General features: G+C 39.6%; 2 protein-coding genes across 3 annotated transcripts; both read left to right on the top strand.

Annotated features, from left to right (window-relative positions):
- The first annotated feature begins 96 nt into the window (after window positions 1–96).
- Window positions 97–3,864, top strand: SPD1 (P-loop containing nucleoside triphosphate hydrolases superfamily protein). The gene is made up of 9 exons (XM_012979521.2): window positions 97–910; window positions 1,047–1,261; window positions 1,436–1,586; window positions 1,664–1,855; window positions 1,947–2,109; window positions 2,194–2,555; window positions 2,640–2,816; window positions 2,912–3,073; window positions 3,360–3,864. Exons 1-9 carry the CDS (start codon window positions 410–412, stop codon window positions 3,642–3,644), a joined length of 2,208 nt encoding a protein of 735 aa, XP_012834975.2. The 5' UTR covers window positions 97–409; the 3' UTR covers window positions 3,645–3,864.
- An 876-nt stretch (window positions 3,865–4,740) lies between these two features.
- LOC105955727 (cullin-1-like) lies at window positions 4,741–14,342 on the top strand. Of its 2 annotated transcripts, none has more exons than XM_088819979.1 (17): window positions 4,741–4,912; window positions 9,861–9,942; window positions 10,032–10,205; window positions 10,303–10,350; window positions 10,424–10,615; window positions 10,695–10,781; window positions 10,911–10,994; window positions 11,290–11,424; window positions 12,160–12,246; window positions 12,330–12,476; window positions 12,547–12,602; window positions 12,679–12,799; window positions 12,908–13,069; window positions 13,148–13,291; window positions 13,382–13,600; window positions 13,695–13,844; window positions 13,990–14,342. In XM_088819979.1, exons 1-17 carry the CDS (start codon window positions 4,803–4,805, stop codon window positions 14,089–14,091), a joined length of 2,100 nt encoding a protein of 699 aa, XP_088676105.1. In that variant the 5' UTR covers window positions 4,741–4,802; the 3' UTR covers window positions 14,092–14,342. The 2 variants fall into 2 exon arrangements, with proteins under 2 accessions (XP_088676105.1, XP_088676106.1); XM_088819980.1 differs by lacking the exon at window positions 4,741–4,912 and adding an exon at window positions 9,625–9,721.
- The last annotated feature ends 834 nt before the right edge of the window (window positions 14,343–15,176 follow it).

Raw genomic sequence — 15,176 nt, forward strand, 5'->3', positions numbered from 1 at the left:
CAAATAAAATAAAGTCGCACTGCAAGCCGGTAAAAGTTGTTCTATGAATAGCATTTCAGTTACAATAATAAGCTATGTCAACATTGCTTAAATTTCAGACAAGGAAAAGTGTGTATTAGTCGCGAACGCAATCCAACGTGTGGCTCGAAAGAGCCGCCCACGTGGCACACTTTGAATTTCATGTGGACAAGCTTCACACTTTGTTGCTGAATTTTCTTTCTTTCTCTTCCAATTGATCTCTCTCTCTCTCTCCTCTCTCCAATCCCATAGGAGAAGATCCAAACGAATCTTCTCTTTCCCTCATCAACAAAATCCCACTCTCTCTTTTTTTTTTTAATTCCCAACAACCAATCAAACTTTTCGATTTCTCTGGGTTTTATTTTTTTTTCAATAGGAAAAAAAGTAAAAAATGAGAGCTTTGAATTCCCATTTCGTGCTGATCGATCTGCACACTTCATGGCACTCATCTCAGCAGATTCCCAATTCCACCTTCTCCTACCTCGACAAATGCAGATCGGCGTCGTCGTCGTCGGCGGTGGCTCCTTCTTTCTCTGCCGCATTTCGTCGAGCACGTGGCAGGACCGGGAGGATCTCGTCGTCCATGGCGCCGGAGATTCGCCGGCCGATGAATTTTTCCACGGCGGGTAATGGGTTCTTCTCGTTTTCTTCCAGCACGGCCTCCACTTCGAGTTCCGGCGATGAGATGGCCGCAACTTCCGACATGGATTTGTTTCTTGAAATTGTGCCTTTGAGGATGAGGCAGGAGCTTTTCAGGCACGAGGACATTATGCAGCTGATTGAGGTTGTTATGGACTTGGGAAGGAAACCCCTCGCTCGATTTCCGACCGGCGATTGGGTCATCTCCGAACAGACGGTCCAGATTGAGGATCTAACCCATGCTATCTCAAAGGTTGTTTGTCTTAATCATCTATATCATATATAATTGTGAAAAATCATATTGTATGTAAAATAAGTGGTTTCTATGTGTTAAAGCTTTTTATTTGTGAGGTGGGAATTTAGTGGTGAAGTTAATTGGTGGTGTTTAGGTAGGTGATTTCTCCGATGACAATCGTTCGGGGATTAATCACTCTCTACATCGTATAAGTGCAATTAGAAATCGGAAAATGCAAATTATCGGCCTTACTTGTCGTGTGGGTCGAGCTGTTTCCGGAAGCGCTGAAATTATACGGGACCTCGTCGAAAGTGGTGGGTCCATCTTGGTCATCGGACCGCCTGGAGTTGGCAAAACAACCTTAATCAGGTATGCGTTGTCTCGATCACTGAATAACATGTACGACAATATGTTAAAAATGGTTTCTTGATTCTCGTTTTGTTCGTTTACGGTAATATATCTAGTAAAATGTGCCAATGATAACTTCGATAAAATAATAGTAATAGTAATCAAGTTGGTTAACTCTTGTCGGATTTCTTGCAGAGAAACTGCGAGAATATTGGCCGATGACCAGAGAAAACGAGTAGTTATTGTCGATACGTCGAATGAAATAGGTGGCGATGGGGATGTGCCTCATTCGGGTATCGGACGTGCTAGAAGGATGCAAGTACCTAATGTTCACATGCAGCATAATGTGAGTGCTGGATTAGCCCACCTCGTGTTTGTATTACGCTTCGCCGGAAGATTTTACTAATTTACCCTTCTGAGCAGGTGATGATCGAAGCGGTTGAAAACCACATGCCGGAAACTATTATAATCGATGAAATTGGAACGGAGCTCGAGGCGTTGGCTGCTAGTACAATTGCTCAAAGAGGAGTACAGCTTGTTGGCACGGCTCACGGGATTACGATAGAGAGCATTATAAAGAATCCTTCTTTGCAGATCCTTGTCGGTGGAATAGAGGTGTGGGAAACGTACGATTATTTAAAAAAATATTTCCGATTAAAAAAAATCGAATAAATAATATTTTTTCTACTTATCGTTCGAAAAACAGAGTGTTACTTTGGGCGACGAGGAAGCACGAAAGAGGAAAGTGCAGAAAACTATACTCGAAAGAAAAGGACCTCCTTCGTTTACATGTGCGGTTGAGATGATCTCCAAAACCGAGTGTCACGTTCATCATAGACTAGATGCCACTGTGGATGCTTTGCTGGCGGGTATTTAGTTATTATTATTTTTATTATTTTTTTAATTTATGAATTAATCGTCACCTACTGAAAAGTTCCGTTTTTATATGTCAGGAAAATCCCCGTTGTTTGAAATCCGACGTGTAAACGATGAAGCTAGTAATTCTTCAATACCGAATCAACTAACTGAAGAAGATTGCATTAGAGATGCTGAGGTGGCACCGAGAAAATCCCGGTTGACTAAAGTCAACAAAAGAATAGAACCTGAAGCTAACAATTCATCGAAATCGAGTCAACCAATTAAAGAAGACCATGTGGAAGAGGCGAAAGTGACAGTCGACGAAAAAGAGCAGACCGATGAAGAGCCTGTCAAGAAAGACGAAGTGCACTACCCTAAGCCCAAGAAAGTCGTATCTAACGTGCCTGTGAGCAAAAATAGCAAAAATACATACCCGTTATACGTATACACTTACAAGGTGCGTTTTTTGACATAAGGTTTCGTTTTTTCTTTATATACGAAATATGATCGAGGAGTAATGATATATTATTATAACTTTCAGATCCAAGAAACAGATTTGCTACAAGTAGCGGCTGTGATGGGGATCGAGGATAAAATCGACATAACCGATGATATTGGAGCTGCAGATGCTATTTTGGCATCGAGTCATGAAATGAAACAGAATCCTTGGATTCGTGGTGTGGCGAAGTTTCATCAGTTGCCTGTATTTGTTATCAAGGTATTCTCGTAATTTTTACTACCCCCGTGTAAAGATGATTCTTTTTTTTTTTTTGTTTTTTTAATGGTCAATATATTTTGGTTAAAAAATTGCAGTCGACTGCAATGGCGCAAATGGTGAAGGCGGTGCGAATGATTCTTGGTATGGATAAATTTAGCTCTACTCAAAAGCAATCGATCGGAAATTCTCTCGATATCGAGATTGAAGATGACATGCCGAAGAGAAAGCCATCATTGGAGGAGATTGATGCCTTGGAGGTGCATAACTTTCTCTCTTATTTTATTTAATTCTTTTTTTTTTTTTTTAATTTTTTTTACGATACAATAGTGGGTCTTGAATTATATTTAGTACGACATGGAACTCACGATTTCCGGTGAAGTCATCTGCACGACACCGAATATATAATCAATTTTCTTGAAAAAATTTCGTGAAAAATGCATGCCTTCTATTTTTATTCCATTTGTTCGATAAAAAAACCGTGTCTTGTAAAACATTTCGCTATTTCTGAGCGACTTATCTTGATTTTTTTTTTGGGAATTATAGGAAGTGCGACTTGCGATAGAGTACATAGTGATACCGGGCGGTGAGCCAGTGGAACTTCTGCCGAGGCGATCCGAAATTGTTGCTCGACAACTTGAGCTGGTCGAGAGTTATCAGTTAGCTGCTGAAAACTCGGGAACCGATTCGAACCCTAGACTTCAAATCCTTCCTCAGAAACTGAACAAGAAAAAACCGAGGCCCGTTTCGAGTTTCGTCAAGCTCGCGGTCCCCAACATAGTGCCAGGTGGCGGTACGAGTGTTGGTAAGCTACCGTTTCTGCGTGAATAAAAAATTCAGCAAAAATCATCAGAAGTTGCAGTACAGATTCATTTCATTTCAACCAGTGGTTGATGTACATTCAAACTCTTGTACAGTTTGTGTAAATTAAATGTATTTTATTTTTTCTTATGTAATAACTGATTGCTTTAATACACTGTGACAAAATTGATACACTGTATAGATATTGCAGTTCAGATAAATAAAAATGCTCTTTAATTTATTCATCTTATAAGATTTTGCAACTTTATTGGCTACTTAAACTATAATTCATCTCAAAAGAAAAAAAAAAAGAATAACTGCATAATCGGAATTCAGAAGTAGGTGCCTGCGTGATTTAAGAAATTTTCGAGAATAAGAAAAAAAATTCCCCACTTCCGATTTTACTTTTTGAACGGAATCGGAACTGATTCCCCACTTCCAGAAAAAAAAAAAGAAGGAATTTTTCCGAATTCCTTCGCATCTAATCTAATCTGTCCGATTTCCACACACCTATATACATTACAACGACAAACTTCACGAACATTCCGTTATCCTTTCTTGAAATTTTAACGAGTAAAACCGAAAATCGTCCTCAAATGCTCTAACCAAATTCTCAAAGTAAGTTTCGGCGGCACAAGTAAGGTTCGTCCGGCGAAAATCGTTGGAATCGGGCAAAGGATGACGGATGCATTCGAAAAGTGCCATCTTCTTCGAAAAGTCAACGAAATTCAAACGCCCCCCCTCCCGCAATCGAAATACCCAAAGGGATTTTTTATAAGGTGTATTTCACACATGACACTTAATTTATTGTATTATTATGTCAAAATAATTAGAATTACTAATTTAATTGTAGTTTCTAATGCACTGTTATTGTAAATAAAGCATATCGTAGTAATGAAGAGGGATAATTAAATTTTGGTCCCTATATTATACACATTTTCTAATTTTGGTCCTTAAATTCTTTTTGCCACGAAATTGGTCCTCAAACAATTGACTTTTTACATTTTTGGTCCCTCTATTTGAGGACCAATTTCGTAGCAGAAAAATATTAAGGACTAAAATAAAAAACGATGTATAATATAGGGACCAAAACTGTAAACAAAGAATATAAAATAGAGATATAAATAGACGAAGATAACCGCCCAAAATCCAAAATCAGAAAAAAATCCAAAAGAAGGAAAACTTAAAATGGCGGACGAATGTTGGGCGATCGTTATGGAAAGCACGAGAATTTTGCGATTGTTCAAAAATGAGGTGATCGATGAGCTCAATCCAACCGTGTTAGAGCGGTTATTACGGTAAAATTTGGCTTCTTTGTGTTTTTTTTTTCATAATTAGGGTTCATACCGTAAGATTTGGTTTCCTTGTTTCGTTTCCTTGTTTTTTTTTTTTTTCCATAATTAGGGTTCATAATTGTGTCCATAATTAGGGTTCATTTGTGCATAATTAGGGTTGAGATTGTGTGGGTCTTTCTAAAAAGATAGGCTGTGTCAGTCGTATGTTAGGAACAGAGAACAGAATTGAAGAAATCGAACTGAATTTGGTACTGCGTAAGGGAAAAACCCTCTCTGATCCTTGATGCCTTACAATTGCCTAACTAACTCCTATTTATAGAATACTTAGGCTAACTAACAGCTAGATTTAGCAGCTAACAACTAGTCCACGTCGTCGTCCAATTGGTGCTCCGATTCAGCCTCTTTTCCCCTTTACTCGCGATAATGAAACACGTCTTTGTAAGTGAAAACGCGTCTCTTCCTTTACATCCAAACGGCACCGTTTTGTGGCTAACGGTCATAACCGTTACAAACCTTCCTCCTTCAAAGACATGACCTCATGGCTGAAACGAGGGAAACTTGCGTAAGATCTCTTCACTGTCTTCCCAGGTGGCTTCTTCCTCCGGCAGATGGGCCCACTGAATCAACATTTGTCTAACTGCCGCGTTATTCCTCTTGACCATTCTTCGAGCTAACAATCTTACCGGAGTTAACAACAATTCTCCAGATCCGTCATAGGTGGCAGCTCACTCACCACCCTATGTCCCTATCTTGATGCCCTACTTGCGTCTTTAACAAGGATACATGGAAAACTGGGTGTACCTTGGCTGTGTCCGGCAATTTTAACTAGTATGCTACTTCCCCAATTCTTTTGAGTACCTCAAAGGGGCCACAGAACGCAAACTCTTCCTTCTTATTCTTAGGGGTAGACCCTATGGCAACTCCCAATGTCAGGTCCAACTTCGACGTTCAAGCTTTCCCCAGCCCCTTCTCATCAATGGACTCCTGACGTATACGAAGGAGTGCGTGTATTTCCAATACACCTGGTGAAAGTCCTAGCGATAGGATCGCAGATATAGTAGCAGCCACACGAGTCTCTTTATATTCGCGACTCTTGCTTTCCTCACAATAGCCCTAGACCAAGGGACAATTAGCGTTTAGCACTTAAAGCCGCTAGAAAGAATAAAAGAATGCCACTACAAAGACAGAGACTGGCACGAACGAAGACTGTCTTCTCGCTGAAAAGGAGCCATTTAACCTATCTCCAAAAGCGACTTCAAAACTTTACGGGCCTTGTCTCGCTTAACTCGTCGAGTAGTGATTATCTCGGAATGAAGATCTGTTCGAAAAGTCTCGCCGTATAGTATCAAGCGACTTTCCTTTTAGTCGATCGGCGGATAGCGGAAAGGTGAGCATTTATCCAACAACGGTAAGCGGATAGGCCGCCGGGTCGTGCTAATTCCATACGAATCAGTACTGAAAAGCATGTGCCCATCGTCGACCAAGGGCTGGACTCACTGATGTTGTTGCAAGGGAATAGCTTTCCGGTTGTCGCCAAAGGACCCTCTCCTCTCACGGCCGAAGGCTCTCCCCATCGATCGAGGGCTTCTCTTTTTCCGATTGAAACTACTTTTACGCCATACGAACGGACAAAGGCGCCCCTTTCTCGCGTAAAAGCGATCAGAATTCGAACACGCCGCGTTTTACTGGGAAGTTTGACCTGACCTAGTTTTCAAAGGCTTGATTGCCCCCCTACAAAAATGGACCCCTATTTTGAAGAGGAAGGCTCCCGGGTTCCGCATCTTAAAAAAGTACTCGGTCAAGTCTGATTCCAACCAACCCAACAAAAGCTTTACAACCGGTTTACAACCGGAATAAGGAACCTTTTCTTCGGGAAGGCATATAAGGGAGAAAGCTTCAAGTCGTTACGCGAGAGGGTGTAGATGCTGCTCGATCGAGCCAACTTGTTTGTCTGGGAAAAAAGAGTCATTCTAGACCCAATTGGAAAGATTGAATTGAAAGCAAGATCCATTGCTCGATTTTGCTGCATGCTCTGCTCCCAAAATGCAGAGAAGACTTGCGAGTGGGCAGAAATCAACCAGCGGCTAGGGAAGACGATCCAGTTTCATCTCCGGGGAGGAACTTTCAACTGAACTGATTAATCTAGAAAGCGAGGAAATTACCTCGTGTCGGAGGAGTTTTGAGCGTGAGCTACCACTCATGCAGCGGCAAGGACCCGCAACTCTCGAAGGGGCTACCAACCGCCCGAATCACTTAGTCATTCAGCAACGGAATCTGTCTATCCACAGATCCATCATTCATTCCAGTTTTTAGTCTATCGCTCCGTGGGTATGAGATGCCAAAGAGAAAAGGAACGAGGAAAAGAATCGACGAAGAAGAGAAGAGAAAATCGTGAATGGAAAAGCGTGAACAGAGTACTCAAAACGAGATGTTAGAAGGTCGGCGAACGAATTTAGTGACGAGTTACGGCTGAAGCTTGGGTGAAACTAAGTGGAGGTCCGAACCGACTGATGTTGAAGAATCAGCGGATGAGTTGTGGTTAGGGGTGAAATGCCACTCGAACCCAGAGCTAGCTGGTTCTCCCCGAAATGCGTTGAGGCGCAGCAGTTGACTGGACATCTAGGGGAATTACTGCAACGGTTTGTACAAGTCTTTTTATTTCACTAATTACTACTATTCCAGATACATCCTGGTATGGGATCGTTTGGACTACAAAATCAAATCAGATTCTAGAGCAAGATTTGATAAGTAATAGTCAACAAATTGTCCATCGGCCACGAAGTCCTCTTTTCTGATTTTAGGGGCTGATGCCCTGTTTGTTCCGGAATCTCTTATATAGTGTGATCGAGTGTCGGCTGCTACCGACCCGTTCCGAGAAGCTTCTTCCCTTGAATGACTCTTTTCTGTCAGTAAGTGATTAAATAGACCCTCCTAAGCAAATACCCCCTAGCTCCCTATGCTATGCTCCCCCGGCGCAGGCCTACCACCGCCCCCGAGTCAGATATCGAATAGAAAATCATGCTTTGAATTCTTTTTTTTTTTTCTTCGATAGGTCAATCATCCACTCTTGAATGAAAGGTATACTATCGGATACAATTGTTCTATGTTCAAGCAATTGGTATCATTGGATCCTTCCGAAGTAGGCGAAGCTTGAGTTGCTGACCTGAACGCTTTGGCTCTTTGCTAGACAGCAGCAGGAAAGGAAGCATCAAATTGCATGTGAATGATTAGGGTTCTGACTCTAGAAGGGAAGACTTGAAGTTTTCTTGAGAAGGAATGTTCATTAGAAAAACGTTCCCTTTCGTGTGAATTCCCCAGCGGCGAATTCAAAACTTGGTCATTCTAAGAGAAAAAGGAATGGCCCAAGAGTTGGGAAAGGAAGTGGTCACCTGCCTATGTGAAGGCGGGCGGAAAGTTCTCGAGACCTGCCCTTGCTGCGGGGGCAACGGGTCTAGTGACACCGGACCCATTTTTAGACCGTCTCCTGAACCGTTCTCTGATCCATTCTTTAGGTGAGAGGAAACCTTCTCTTTAAAAATGAATGGAAGGTCAAAAATAGGAACCAAATGAAACTGATTCCATACGAGTCAGTCTGTCAGTTGCAGCTAACAGATCTTGGTCACTGCATCAGCTCGATGTCAAAAGCGTCCTTTTCCGAACCTTAGAATCACTCGATAGTGGGGAAGTTTGTCCATCCATGGCAAAGGATCGAACTTGAACTCTTTCCGGCTGAGAAGAGCCTTTTTCAATTCATTTTTGCAGGTGAGGCCTTCGCCAACTTTGATAGGCATAGCATTGCAAGGTCTCTCTTCCCGCACTCCGACCGACAACGATTGTGACAGCTTTTATAGGATATGTACTACCTTGGGGTCAGATGAGTTTTTGGGGAGCTACAGTAATTACAAGCTTAGCTAGCGCATTTGTGAAATTCTCCCAAAACCGATCCATCTGCCTTTCTCTCTACTCTGTTCACGCTTTTTCATTCACGATTTTCTCTTCTCTTCTTCGTCGATTCTTTTCCTCGTTCCTTTTCCCCTCCATCCCAACTGTCTCATCTGGATGAGAGAACGAAAACAGCTCCTGTAGGGTAATAGTGGCACGGGAAGTCCTTTATGGCCGCCATTACTGCCTCCTTCTCTCGAGGATCCACCATTACCCCATAATTATTCTCCGTTTGCCTATGCATGGGTATAGTATATGTGTTACTTACCTCCGGCCGCCCTCGCGGCAGTTGCGCCGCTAGATTTCCCGGTGAGCTGCCCCCAATTGTCGGCTCCTTTCCATGGCGCCCTGCTATCAATTTCCCCAACTCGTCAAATCGCTTGAATACTTCATCAAATCGAGTATCCTTCTTCTTCTGTGCTGCGCCAATTTTCTCCTCAAAGTCCGATTGTAACTCCGATCGCAGATTCTGTTGTCCTCCGAATAAGCTCGCGACGTGTTGTTCCATGGATTTCACCTGATCCTCCATTGTTACCAGCTGCTGCTCCACTGCTTCCATCCGTGCGTTGTTCGTCTTCGCCATTGGTAGGGTTTCAGCGTGCGTTCGGTGCCAGGAATAGGCTCTGATGGCCACTTGTTAGGAACAGAGAACAGAATTGAAGAAATCGAACTGAATTTGGTATTGCGTAAGGGAAAAACCCTCTCTGATCCTTGATGCCTTACAATTGCCTAACTAACTCCTATTTATAGATACTTAGGCTAACTAACAGCTAGATTTAGCAGCTAACAACTAGTCCACGTGTCGTCGTCCAATTGGTGCTCCGATTCAGCCTCTTTTCCCCTTTACTCGCGATAATGAAACACGTCTTTGTAAGTGAAAACGCGTCTCTTCCTTTACATCCAAACGGCACCGTTTTGTGGCTAACGGTCATAACCGTTACATCGTACTCCAATGTTTTGTTGGAATTTTCAATTTTCTTCTTCCACCTTCCTGATTCTTTTTTCACAGGACAATACGAGAAATGGCCACACATTTCCCGGATCAGCTTTATCATTCTTACCCGGATATTTTTAGAGGATACATATTGACGGTAAGTATTTAAAGTCAAAAAATCTGATTTTTGTTTAAGATTAAACTATTTCACATAAGTACATTTTATGTGTTTGCATGTTTTTTAAGGTTCTCGATTCTTTGAGAGGGAGGGAGGGTAAAGCCCTTCTAGCTGATTTTCTGAAAGAATGGAGGCGTCATAATTGGATGATGGTTACGTTATCACCATCACTGGAAGATCTTGTTGTACCCCACGATTCGTTGCCTCTAAATCAAGTTGGGAACGAATGTTTCTCAAATGTGGTAAGTTTGATTAACCTGTTTTTTCCATGATGTCAATCTCTCATTCTTCCTTTTCACTTCATTTTTTGAAATTATTGAATTTTAATTTTGATTTTAGGTGTATAAGGAACTCAAAGTTGAAATACTTGATGCTACATCATCTCTAGTACGTTGCATTTATTGTATATATTAAATTTATTCCTTATTTTTGAAGTTTCTAATAAATGTTGTTTTTTTAGATTGATGGATTACGACAACAAAATGGAAAAATGGGCGATCATTTTCTTATGAAGAGGTTACTAACTTCGATTCATGAGATCGGAGTTAGAGATGACTTTGAGTTGGAGCTGAAGAATGTTGTACGTGCGGTTTGTAGCCAGAGAGCTTCGGGCTGGATTGAAAATGGAACTTTAGTGGAGTACATGGTGGAGGTAACATGTTTTCCTTTTCAATTCATTTCGAACCTTTAGAAAACTCATTTATATTTGAACCTATTTTTCTTATTTCCAGGCCAAAGAGTATATGAGAAAAGAGAATGACTTAATTTGTTCCCATCTTGCTTATCTTCGTGAAAATAGTAAGAGAAATTTTCTTAAGGTTTGTTCTTTCTATCACTATACGTGGCTTGTGTATTAGCATCCTTGTTTGTTGATATCTCCCATGGTCCTTAACATAAAGGTTCTCATTCAATTTAGTTAATCTTTATGTGGTGATGTTTTCTAATAGGTTGTACAAAATCAGTTGTTGTCTACATATATCAACAGACTGTTGGAGATAGGGCACTCAGGTCCTTCACTTAAGGAAAACAAGGTACAAAAAGTTCACGTTAACAAAATTTTCTTACTTCATATGTTGTATAATGCTCGACATATTTGTTATACACAGAAAATCCAGCTACAATAAGGGGAAACTTACTAGGAATATCCTAGCCAAATCAGTCAAATCCTAGGAATACAAGCTGTTACAAGATTTCTTAAAAAAATAGCTAACTGCCATGTGTGCAGTACAAGTCTCAGAGTTAGTATGAAATCAATCATTATATTGAATTGGATGTTTATTTGAGCTGTGCTCGCTGACCATAAATCCCGGCATTTTCATCTATTAGTTGGAGCATTTTTCATGGATATTCTCTTCGGAAAAAATGCCGCAAGGGCTGAAGTCCGTTGCTGATAATTTTGAGCAGCACATCATGGCTGAAGTTGCTTTGGTTAAAGAGGTGGAAGACGATGCACACAAAATGGTTTGTATTAGTTAGTTTTTAAGTTTTAAATTTTTTTTCAGTTTTCATTTTTATGTGACATCACTGCAGTAACAACCACTGCAAGTATTGTCATGTATACTGATTCTTGTTTCCATTTAGTTTTGGAACATAAGATTTTGAAAGCTTCCTTTCTTGCAATTACTTCTTTTTATTTTAGCAGATGTTTCTAATGTATCATTGAGTTTCACTAGTATTTACCATATGTGATATGCGATCTTCGTGGTTGTATGCTACTTTTTTTGTTTTTTTAATGTGGCAATAAGCTGAATATAAAATGAATCCAATAAGTGCGATTGGTAGTGATATCGGAACATGTTATGAGTTGCTTATTGCTGATCACATTGTGTGTTTTAGAAACTTTTGGCTCAATTATCATGACCTTGGTCCATCAAACAGTTTCCCCTAGTTTTCTATGTGTTTGTAGCTTTTACCTAATTTTCTAAAAATTATATGATGATCAAGTTCTTAAAAGTATCTTTTTGTGGGTACTGTAGTATGACATATTGTGTTTTTTGTACTCTTTAACCTTGACCTCTTATTTCTCCTCTAACGATATTTGTTGACGTGACTTTTCGAGGACTAAAACATTGATTACAAGTTGTCATTTAGCCTTTGGTTAATTTTTCCACTAGGTGTACTTAAATACGTTGATGTCTTATTACATGAATTTCTTGGTTTTTTATTAGTATTGAATTAAGTTGTGTTGCAATCCAGATTTTCATGCGAAAAATAATGAGTCTTCACAGGAAATTCAAAACTTATGTGAATGACTGTTTGCTAGAGCACGATCTCTTCCACGAGGTTAGGATTATGAAATTTTTCATTTTTGTTTTAGGTGGTATTGGCTCTGGCAACTTAACCACTTTCATGCTTCCTGTGTACAGGCTATCCGTCGCGTATTTTCAGGCATCTGTAACGTGGATATAGCTGGAAGTTCTCCAGCTGAACTCCTTGCCCTGTTTTGTAACGATGTTCTGAAGCGTAAAAAGGAAAACGTGCTTGGAGAAGATATTGAAACCACACTTGAACATGTGTGTTTCTTGAACAATATTTGTGTTTATTATAAGCATTGCCACATTGAATGTATTTATAATCTTTCAGGTAATAGAAGTGCTGGTCCTTATCGAGGATAAGAGATTATTTGCTGAATCATATGTGTGAGTGATGGATTGGTGTTTTTAAATGTCGTATAAGATTGGTGGATTGTTTTATTCTTGTTGCTGTTGTTGACAGGAGATCTCTTGCACTGCGCTTATTATATGATGCAAGTATTGGTGTGGAGATTGAGAGAAGTATGATGAAAAGATTGAAGGGTCTACTTGACTACCGACTTATTACGAAAATGGAGACAATGGTAAGCTCTCATATTGTGACCTATCCGTACGATTAGTCATATATTAGTAAAAGAAACATATACTAAAGTGTAATATTAATTTCTTGGGTACTTTGTCAAATGTTGCAGTTCAAAGATTTACAAATATCGAGTGAGACTGACGCGGAATATAAGGAACATGTCACCAATAATCCCGAGGAAGATCCAGGGATTGACTTTTCGATGACTCTCCTCAGTATGGGTCGATGGCCTAGTTTCAAGCTGTTTGATCTAAATCTTCCGGAGGAAATGGTATGTATATAGATGTGAAAGATGTTTGTTGTGGAAGAACATTTTTATCACTGACTATTTTCATTTTTCATTTACTAGGAAAGGTGCATCGAGAAATATAGCACGTTCTTCAGAAGAGAAGAAAAACCCAAAAGGCTTAGGTGCGTTTATTCTATGGGCACGTGCGATATCGATGCACATTTTGAAGAAACAACACTGAAGCTAAAGATGACGACTGCTCAGGTAATTTAGGAAAATAAATAAATTATTCAAGCTTGATTGATTCATAAGTATTATATTTATTTTTATCCAAACCCTATATTCCTTTTCTAGGCTGCCGTCCTCGTTCAGTTCAATGCTTCTGAAAGATTGAGCTGTCAACAAATTATGGATCAACTGAAACTATCACATCAAGTTGTTGCGAAGCTGCTTCGATCTCTTTCATCCACAAATTGTCAAATTCTGCTCAAGGAGTCAGGCACCGAAGAGGTTTCTCTGACTGACGTTTTTTTATACAATTCCAAGTTCACTAGCAAACTGGAATTGGTCAGGGTACGTATGTCAATATGGTGTGTGTGTGTGAAAGCGGGTGAAAGACAAGGTATTTTTAATTACCAAAGTATTTTAATTCATTCCCGGAATGCAGGTCCCTCTCCCACGTGAGAAACATATAATTTCTGTGGACATATTGAGTACAACCAGGTGTGCTATCATTCGTGTCATGAAGTCTAGGAAAGTCTTTGGCTACGAGCAGTTAGTAACAGAGTGCATTAACCAGCTGCAACATTTATTCGAGGTATACCTCTAGAATTTATTTCCAAACTAATGGTTGATTACACTCACGTGCTTAGTATTTCGGTGGATTTTAACTGCCTTTTTTTTTTCTCCGATATATTTTTCTATTTTCTATGTTGCTGAAATGTCACTTTTGCATTTTGTAGCCCAGGATTGCTAACATCAAGATATGCATTGAAGCACTTATCAGTGAAGGATTTTTGGAAAGAGGCAAGTTCGACCGCAAGTTATTGAAATACTCGCCGTGAATGAATACTCGTTTTTCTTGTTCAGAGTTTAAATAGAAGAGGTGTTGAACATGTAAATAGAGGCAGAGTTAAAAAGTAGAGTTGTTGAACATGTAAATATCTGTATCTCGAGTAAATAGATGTCTCAACTCGATTCGATGTTCGGGAATAAAACATGGTAGATGCATAGCGGATCTATATGTTTGTGAATATATTCTTTGGGAAATTTGTTCCACAAGATTCGTTCATATATTACAAAGCTTTTGCTTTCAGATCCCCAGACCATGTGATTAGGTCATGAAAAAAATTATCAATCTATGAGGTCTTGTTTGGTTGACAAGATAAGATTAGCTAAGATAAGATTGAATAATGAAATCCAATTATTTCATTTGACCTTGTGACGTCCAATAAAAAAAACTACCGAGAAGGTAAGATAAGCTATGATAACATAATTTTGACGGGTCGATCCGGCAAATTATTGTTGATACCAAACTTCAAACAAAGTTCGAGTATTTAATTTAGTTTCCGGTTATATGCAAGACTAATTGCACTTGTGCAACACCAAATTAAATTTTTCAATGTATAAACACTATAACACCTTACTTGTTAAAAAAATAGAAAATTCCAAATGTGTAATACCAAAATCTCAAAAAAACAAAAAATCCTATGACAAAACCACAAGACCAACTCTCATCTTCTCTATCTTGCAAAACCCACAAAACCTTTTTGCTTCCTCCTCCATAAACCCACAAAATCTAAACATTCAAAATCATCAAAACTCAACAAGTCTTACAAAGATGGCAAGTATGGAGTTAGAAGACATCAAAATAGAAGATTCTACGGTAGAAGAACCCAAGAAGGTATGCATTTATGTGTTTTTTAGCTAGAATATCGTTTTCCCAAAAAAAATCCCGCGCAGACGCGGTCGACATTGAGATGTCGATTTTGGAGTATAAAATCGACACCTTGGTGTCGAAATTTAACGGTTAGCAAATTAGTCTAAATATACTAAATTTCGACATTAAGATGTCGAATTTATGGACATATATTCGACACCTTAATGTCGAAATTTAGTTGTTTCATATATTTTTTTTAAATCCCGCGCA

Source organism: Erythranthe guttata, chromosome 6, assembly GCF_056151865.1.
Source record: "Erythranthe guttata isolate IM_541 chromosome 6, IM_541, whole genome shotgun sequence".
NCBI classification, from domain to species: domain Eukaryota; kingdom Viridiplantae; phylum Streptophyta; class Magnoliopsida; order Lamiales; family Phrymaceae; genus Erythranthe; species Erythranthe guttata.

Excerpts from the sequence above, each read along its gene's own strand:
- SPD1 (XM_012979521.2), top strand. The coding sequence starts at position 410 with ATGAGAGCTTTGAATTCCCATTTCGTGCTGATCGATCTGCACACTTCA. Across the intron at positions 2,110-2,193 it reads TGTGGATGCTTTGCTGGCGG|GAAAATCCCCGTTGTTTGAA; the intron begins GTATTTAGTTAT and ends TTTATATGTCAG. Across the intron at positions 3,074-3,359 it reads AGGAGATTGATGCCTTGGAG|GAAGTGCGACTTGCGATAGA; the intron begins GTGCATAACTTT and ends TGGGAATTATAG.
- LOC105955727 (XM_088819979.1), top strand. The coding sequence starts at position 4,803 with ATGGCGGACGAATGTTGGGCGATCGTTATGGAAAGCACGAGAATTTTG. Across the intron at positions 10,351-10,423 it reads TTGATGCTACATCATCTCTA|ATTGATGGATTACGACAACA; the intron begins GTACGTTGCATT and ends TTGTTTTTTTAG. Across the intron at positions 13,070-13,147 it reads TAAATCTTCCGGAGGAAATG|GAAAGGTGCATCGAGAAATA; the intron begins GTATGTATATAG and ends TTCATTTACTAG.